The following is a 9,005-nucleotide window of genomic DNA, read 5'->3' as shown; positions in this document are numbered from 1 at the left end:
ACTCTTGATCCAATAATTCGCTCTTAGGATCATATTCAACTCTGCACCCCGCCAATGAAAATGAAAATAGAGCAAATTAGCAAGGGAAGCACCCAAGTAATGCAAGTCAATACAGCTTTCAGAAATGATCATATGGAACTTGTTTGAATATAAAAAAAGTTATCAAACCTTTGATAACATTCCAGGATTGGTAGCTCCTCCAATGAAATTCAATAGTAGAAGCTGTCCAGGTGGAGCCCGGTTAGGAAAAATTGATGAGCTATATCTTGTTCTTGTCATGTGTCAAACCCAATCATGTGTTAATTTTCACAAATAGAGAAATACATTATCCAGTACCCAACAACTTGTATTCTGATTAGAAAGTAGAAGGAGAACCAAAGAGCTATACTCCTCAGCTTTTGCTTTATAATAAATATTTACTTAAAGTCTCCACTCCTTGGAATTGTGGATGTAATTGACCAAATCCCTATAGCTTACAATCTATCAGTTAAGCAATGGATATACCTACAGGTCCGGTAAAAAGAAAAAACTGTTCCTCTAACAGGTCCTGGCTTATGCTATTTCAATTGTAAAGACTTTCAAGTTTCAGCCATATAGCGATTGTAGATGAACTACATAAGATGATAAGAAAAACTTGTAAAAATGTAATAATGAATTCTGACCATTATATGTTGGCCACAGGTAATATCAATAACATTTGTCAAAAATGTAATAATGAATTCTGACCATTATATGTTAGCCACCAAGTTCGACGGCGATGGCACACCCTACAGCAGCCCCAACAGTGACGACGACGAGGTGTAGCGGCGCAAGCAGCGCCCCCTTCTCCATCGCGTGCTTCCTTCTCCCCCTGTCCTTCTCTCTCTTCCCGATCTCTCTTTCTCTCCTCTGGCGTGTGACAGCAGCGGCGATCCTCACAGCTCCATGGACGGCGACGGCGGCTGGGCAACTTCTCCCTCCGCCGTTCTTCTCTTCTCTCTCGGCGTGGGTGAGTGCTTCGCGGGTGAGGGGAAAAGTTGCGCGTGTGTGTTGTGTGAAGAGGGAGTGTGCGCGGGGGAAGGTGAGTGAGGGGCGTATGCGTGGGTGTGAAGGGTGAGGGAGAGGGGTGGCGGCTGAAAGGCAGTAAGGGGAGTTATGATTAGGGTTTATAGGTTTTAATTTGGGAATAAGGATTTGAATAATTTTAATAACCATTAGGAAATAGAGTAGTTATTAAAAATTAAATTCTATCTCAATAAAATTAGTTTAAAAATATCATTTTATTTAATTAATTTGTCAATTGATTTTTTAAATAAGTATTTTAATTTAAAAGTTGAGGTAATTAAATAATTTTGTTATTTATAAAATTAATTAAAATTTTTAATTATTTAATTTAAATTATATATAAAATTCTTTTTTATTTCTAATTACTAAAATTTTAAATTTTAATTAAGCAAAAATCTAAATTATTAATTTCAAATAAACAAAAATATCTAATTGTAATTGAAAATTATATAAATTCAAATTAATTTAAAATTCAAAATCTCATAACTTTAATTTATTTACATTTCAGTAAAGACAATTTTTTTAGCAATGAGGACATGACGAACGACGAAAGATGAGCACGACGACCCACGACGTGTGACGAACGACGTAGAGAAGCTTGTGATTCGTGAGTGTACAGAAGGGTTGGATGACCGGTTGGACGACCTCCTAAAATCGTGACCATAGATACTTTTAGGTCACTCTCTAAAACCGTGACCATAAACCCTTTTAGGTCACCCTTTCGTAAAACCGTGACCATAGACTCTTTTAGGTCACCCCTCAAAACCGTGACCATAGATAATTTTAGGTCACCCCTAAAACCGTGACCATAGACCCTTTAGGTCACCCCCAAAACCGTGACCATAGACCTTTTTAGGTCACCCTTCTGAAAAACCGTGACCATAAACTCCTTTAGGTCATCCCCTAAAACCATGACCATAGACCCTTTTAGGTCACCCCCCAAAAATGTGACTATAGAGCCCTTTAGGTCACCCTCCAAAACCGTGACTATAGACCCTTTTAGGTCACCCTTTGTTGAAAAATCGTGACCATAGATCCTTTTTGGTCATTGTAAAAAACCGTGACCATAGACACCTTTAGGTCACCCCCAAAACCGTGACCATAGACCCTTTTAGGCCACCCTCAAAATTGTGACCATAGGCCTCTTTAGGTCACCCCCCAAAACCGTGACCATAGACCCTTTTAGGTCACCCTTTTTTGAAAAACCGTGACCATAGTCCCTTTTTGGTCACTGTAAAAAACCGTGACCATTGACCTTTTTAGGTCACCCCAAAAACCGTGACCATAGAACCTTTTAGGACACCCCCAAAACTGTGACCATAGATCCCTTTAAGTCACCTCCTAAAACCGTGACCATAGAACCTTTTAGGTCAAATTTTTTTGAAAAACCGTGACCATAGACCCTTTTTGGTCACTGTAAAAAACCGTGACCATAGACCCCTTTAGGTCACCCCTCAAAACCGTGACCATAGACTCTTTTAGGCCACCCTTTCTTAAAAAACCGTGACCATAGCTTTTTTTTATCACCCTAAAAAACCGTGACCATAGAGGGTCTATGGTCACGGTTTTTTACTGTCACCAAAAAAAACGTGGCCATAGACCCAAAATGTTATAGTGAGAAGTTCATCAACTTGGACAGTGCTTCCTAGTCAAAGGAGTATTCCGCCAGAATAAGGAACTAAATCAGAGGCAAGCAAATCTGGTTCATCACATAGCAAAGAGACTGTTGAAGCATCAATCTCCTTCATGTTTTACAAATTGTAATTTTCTTTTTAATGTTTATCTTTCTGTAATTTCTTGAGGTAAAAGGAAAAATGAGAGAGCTCAAGTAAAAGCCTAAGAGTGAAAAGAGGCAGAGAGAAACACTTGAGTGAAAAGCCTAGAGTGGTTTTAGATTGCTTTAGGTTGATTCTGTGTCTTGTATCTTGTACCAGTGAGGTACCCCTTTCTTAGTTGGGTGAGCACTAAGAGTCAAGAGTTAGGTATTAGCATAACCAATTCAAGTTAGGTTAGAACTTGAGAGTGAAAGAATTGTGTCAATCTTGTGGAATTGGTATATGTAATACTTTAACTATAGTAGAAATTCTACCACTGTTGTGGTGGAGATTGGATGTAGGTTGCATTGCACAAGGCAACTGAACCAGGATACATGATGGTATCAGCTTCTCTCTTCCTTTCTCTGTTCTGTTCTCTGATATTCATGAGACAAAATAAAATTGTCTCATAAATTTTCTGCTGTTGAGTTCAAACATAATCAAACTGAAAGTTTGTTTTAAAGGGTTATTTTATTAAAGTTAAAGAAGGTCATAGATTATATATATATATATATATAAGAAAGTATTATAATTTTTTTTATACATTTTAAAGCTTGTAATTTTACCATTTAATTATATTATCCTTATTATTATCTAGAGATCAATTTTAGTGTTTATTTTCACTCTTTTCTTGTCTTGAAATTTAAGGCTTAAAAATTTCAGTGAAGGTGAAGAGAAGAGCATCATTTTGTTAAGGGAAAAAAGTCTATTTCAGTGGGAAAAAACCAATTTATTGGGCACAAAATGCTTTTTACAGATCACAATTCAAATGCACACTATTAAATTCAAAGATTTTAATTAAAGAAGAAAGATAACAAAGCATTCAGATTCTTCTATCCAGTAAGAAAAGAACGAGTTCAAAGAAGAGATTTGTGAGAATAACAAGTTCAAAAAAGAAGCAGCAGCAAGGAAGAATGGAAGAAGACAAAAGCATCACGAGGCTATTATTTTTGTGATGAATGTATCGCATACTTGTTTCTTAAGGTTCAGGTATTCATTTCCTCTTTCTAAACTTGATCTTCTAGTAATGTAATATGATAAACCATTTGAAACAAAACCTTCTCTTCCTCTCTCATTCTTTTATAGCCCTCTTCAGTTGTTCTCTTTTTTTCCAAAATGCTTATGCAACTTCTCAATGCAAGTTTTTCACATGAAATTTTGATACCAGAATCACATTACTTCATACTACAAGGAATGCACTCAATACCATCGAATTTAATGTTGGATGTTACCGGCGATAGATTTTCTGACGGTTACGAATAAAAATTTGTCTCCAGAATAATTTACAGTTGGATTTAAAATTCCGTTATTAAATTCCATGGTAAATAGGGGCGAAAAATTAAATTTATTAGCGCCAAATTCAGCGTCCAATTTTCCGTCGAAAATTTCCGATGGTATATTAGTGAAACGCGGCGTTTAATCAATGACCAACATTTTAGTATCGGATTTATCCATCGATAAATCTAACAGTACAATAATTGTCCTAAATTCTAATTCAAAAACCCTTCTCCCTCTCCTCTCTCTTTCTCCCTTGCCATTTTCTCTCGCTCTTCTGTCTTTCTTGTCGTTTTCACTGTCGGCTACCATTCTTGTCTTTGTAGCAGTGCCTCCTCTCCACAACAAATGAGTCCCATTGTTGCATTGTCCTAGCCAAGCCACAAAAGGTTTAGACGTCACTGTCGGGCTCTGTATCTATCATCGCTGCTTATTCGTGGGTCGCCATCATCATTGTCCATCATCATTCCTCTTCCAAGTTAGTGTAAATCCTCCTCATTCTTCAATTTGTTAATTTTTTTAACCATAAAACTACTCATTAATGGCACAGGTAGAAGAAGCTTGACGCTGCCATCGCACCATGAACACTGCCACCGCAACTCAACAACTAGGTTTAGGTTTTTTATTTTTTAATTTGCTACATATTTTTGTATGTATTTATATGTATTTTATTAATTTTGTATTTGGTTTTTCATTTAAAATGTAAGTCTGTTTGAAATTTTAATTTTTTTTTAAATTTTTGTTTTAAATTCAGGTTTATTTTTTTAATTTACTGGTTAGAGTAAAGGTAAATATCAAATCGGTACTCGAAAGATTCTGACGATGACAAAATATTACTTGAATGTTGTCATTCACAAAATGATCCCTGAATGATTTTAAAATATGAGAAAAGTGATTAGATGTCAATTACTCCTATTTTCGTTAACAGAAAATGTTGAAGTGGCTAACTGAGGAGATGATATAGCATACTTTACTGAAGTTCATAATTACATGAAATTTTTAATTATTTTAAAATAATAATCACAAAATATTTTTAATTATTTTAAATCAATACAAATGAAGAAAATCTCATGCCCTAAGCTGTTCAAGCTGTGATGTTGATGGTTTGATGAACCAGAGGGAGAGAAATAAGTTCTTCTCATTGTTGAAGAGAATGAAAAATCCCCTTAGAAAATATTTGTTGAGTTATTACACCTTATATACTATGTACTCTTTATGTATTCTAACTAAAAAATAATTACAATGGTAAGCCTATTATTGATAAAGAAATAATCTAGGTAACACCCTCCCGCAAGCTAGAATTGTGTAAATCTAACAATCCTAGCTTGAAACATTAGCAAGAAAAGGATCCGGTGGTAGAGCTTTGGTAAGAAAATCAGCAAGTTGATCCTTGGAACGAACTGGCATAAGATGAATGAGACCAGACAAATGCTTTTCACGAACAATGTGGCAGTCCACTTCAATGTGTTTGGTTCTTTCATGAAAGATTGGATTATTGGTAATGTGAATGGCTGACTAGTTGTCACAGAATAGATTGATAGACTTTTGAAGCGGCAAACCAATAAAATCCATTAAGAAAGATAACCAACTAGCTTCACAAGTGGCAACAGCAAGAGACCTATATTCAGCTTCTGCAGAGGACTTGACAACTGTGGTTTGCTTCTTACTCTTCTAGCTAATGAGAAAGTTCCCAAGCATGAAGCAATAACCGGAAATGGAGCGACGAGTATCGGCACAGGTAGCCCAGTCAGCGTCGGCAAATCCAGTGAGATGCAGATTAGAAGTAGAGAAAAAGAAGAGACCAGTTGCAGGTCGGCCTTTTAAATATTGGAGGACGCGAAAAGCAACCTGTAGGTGAGAAGTGGTTGCACAGTCCAAAAATTGGCTCAAACGTCCCACAGCATAAGAGATATCGGGTCTAGTGTTTGTGAGGTAAAGGAGTCGGTCGATGAGCTGTCTGTAAACAGTGTTGTCTGTTAAAATGGTACCTAATTCCTTTGAGAGTTTCTGACTATAATCAAATGGGGTAGAGAGAGGATTGCAATCTAGATAACCGAAATCCCTGAGAAGGTCCATGGTGTACTTCCACTGATAAATGTAAATTCCAGAGTTAGAGCATGCTACTTCCATTCCCAAGAAGTATTTGAGATCACCAAGATCCTTTATTTTAAATTTGTCATCCAAATTTTGCTTGATGGAATTGATTTTACCAATGTCATTCCCCGTTAAAACCAAGTCATCAACATATACGAGAATGGCAGTGAAGCTTTCAGATTGTTTCTTGATGAAGAGTGAATGATCATAAAAAACTGCTTATAATCAGCATCCACAAGAGTATGAGTGAGCTTAATGTTCCATTGCCTGCTTGCTTGCTTAAGCCCATATAGAGATTTTTGCAATTTACAAACCAAACCTGGTTGTGACACAGCCAAACCGGGTGGTATCTTCATATAAACTTCCTTGTCCAAATCTCCATGAAGGAAGGCAGTGTTGACGTCCAGCTATTTCAAATGTCATTTCTTTGCCGCTGCTAATGCTAACATTACTCCTAGGGTAGTCATTTTGACAACTAGACTAAAAGTATCACCATAATCTACTCCTTGCACTTGAGTGAATCCTTTTGCAACTAGCCTCGCTTTGTTCCTATCTATGGTGCCATCGGGATTGAATTTTACCCAAAAACCCATTTGCAACCCACAGCCTTCTTGTCTTTTGGGAGTTCAGTGAGACACCAAGTTTTGTTCTGATCTAGAGCTGTCAATTCATCTTGTATTGCCTTTCTCCAACATTCATGTGCAGCCGCTTCCTCATAAGTGCTAGGTTCTTAATTTGAGGTGATGGCTAGAGAAAGTGACTTATATTTTGGGGTTAGTTTATCATATGACAAGTGTTGTGAGATGGGATATAATTAAAGAGTTAGAGTTAGCAAAGTTGCCAGAGTGAGTTGTGTAGGTTGTCATACAATGATAGTCCTTTAAATAAGAAGGTGATTTCTTGACTCTTTCAGACTTTCTAGTAATGCAGTCATGTGTGATGTCAGAGTGTTGTGATGTAGGTGCATTGGTAGTGTGTGGTGTGGTAATGTGATGCGTGAGCATCTTTCCTATCTTTTCCTAGTGAATTTGCATCTAAATTGTTGAGTTTAATAAGGAATTAATTATCTTTTAGCCAATATGGATGCTACTTTGAGTCTTTTGTAATTTTGTTTATTTTAGGTAGCATTCGGCGGAATTTGATGGAGTTTCTGGAGCACAAGAATCAAAGGAGATAGCAGCGAGGAGCGACGCGTACGCGTGACTGACACATACGCGTGAATTTGGGGTATCCAGGGCGACGCATGCACGTGCCTGACGCGTACGCGTGATTTGAATATTTGCTCCACGACGCGTGCGCGTAACCGACGCGTCCGCGTGACTCACAGAAAAGACCATCGATGCGTACGCGTGACTGACACGTACGCGTGACATGCGCCACGTGCAAAAAACGCAGAAAAACGCTGGGTGCTATTTTTGGGCTGTTTTGACCCAGTTTCCAGCCCAGAAAACACAGATTAGAAGCTGTAGAATGGACAAAACAAGTGGTCCCCACCCATCAATTGAAGACTTGATTATTTAGTTAATTTTTTATTTAAATTCAAATTTGAATTCTAGGAAAATATATTATTTTTAATTTTTAAAATTAGATTTTAAATTTATTAGGATTAGTTATAAAAGGGAGAAGAAACCTCTCTTTTGGGGGAGGTCCCGGGGAGGATCCCATTCTATTCCAAAATTACATTCCGTATTCCATAACATTTTACTCTGAATCATGAGCAACTAATCCTCCATTGTTAAGGTTAGGAGCTCTGTTTATTGTATGGATTGATAATATTATTTTTTTATTTTAATTCATGTCTTGATTTATATTTCAATAATTGTTTTCGTTCCTTATTTTATAAATTTGGGTGGAACGGAAGTATGACCCATGTTCTAATTGAGTTCTTGTATAACTTGGAAAAGCTCTTTACTTGAACAATAGCTTGAAAACATATTATCCTGAATTTCTAATTGTTTGTATTTGACGGGATACGTGACATATAATCTCTTTATTTTTGGACAATTAGGATTCTTGTGGCATATAAACTAGAATTTGCTCATCACCCTCTAATTGGAATTAATCGACCAAGAAATTGGCAGTTGATGAATTTTAGAGGAGACTAGGAAGGTCTAAGGAATTAGGGTCTAGTCACAAATAGTTTGCCATGAATTAAATATTGCATGATTAAAATAGTTAATAAAAAAAGTCAATCCAGAAAATAGATAACTCTGAAGCCTTAACTGTTTTCCCATATATATTTCACAACTCATTTGGTGCTAGCTTTCTGAAATTCTTAATTTACTGTTTAATGCTTTTGAACTTCTAAACACTATTTTCTGTTTGTCTAACTAATCCTATCAAATACTATTGTTGCTTAATCCATCAATCCTCGTGGGATCGACCCTTACTCACGTAAGGTATTACTTGGTACGACCCGGTGCACTTGCCAGTTAATCTGTGGTTAGAAATTTCGCACCAAGTTTTTGGCACCGTTACCGGGGATTGACTGTGATTAACAACTATTAGTTTTTTGATTGTTTAGATTAGGCATTTTAATTTTAATTTTATTTAAATATTGTTTTATTATTTTTCAAAAAAAAAAACAAAACAAAAAACAAAAAAAAATTAAGAACAAAGGATTGATTATTTTTCAAGTTTTTTTCTTTCTTTTCGTGCATTCCTTTTCCTTCCTTTTTATTAATTTTTTATTTTTATTTTCTTGTTTTCAAAACTTTCGTTCGTTCTTCATTTATTTTTTTTTTATTTTCTTTTATTTTCATTTCTTTTCTTTTCATT

At 36.1% G+C, this 9,005-nt stretch overlaps 1 protein-coding gene across 1 annotated transcript; it reads right to left on the bottom strand.

Moving 5' to 3' along the window:
- Positions 1-5,804: 5,804 nt before the first annotated feature.
- On the bottom strand, positions 5,805-6,650 carry LOC112786219 (uncharacterized mitochondrial protein AtMg00810-like). Its single transcript, XM_025829623.1, has 2 exons — positions 6,542-6,650; positions 5,805-6,442 (listed from the first exon to the last, which is right to left on the bottom strand). Exons 1-2 carry the CDS (start codon positions 6,648-6,650, stop codon positions 5,805-5,807), a joined length of 747 nt encoding a protein of 248 aa, XP_025685408.1.
- Between the last annotated feature and the right edge of the window lie 2,355 nt (positions 6,651-9,005).

This window comes from Arachis hypogaea, chromosome 20 (assembly GCF_003086295.3).
Source record: "Arachis hypogaea cultivar Tifrunner chromosome 20, arahy.Tifrunner.gnm2.J5K5, whole genome shotgun sequence".
Taxonomy (NCBI): Eukaryota; Viridiplantae; Streptophyta; class Magnoliopsida; order Fabales; family Fabaceae; genus Arachis; species Arachis hypogaea.
Note: the sequence above shows the minus strand (reverse complement) of the source record. Positions and strands in the feature narration are given on the sequence as shown.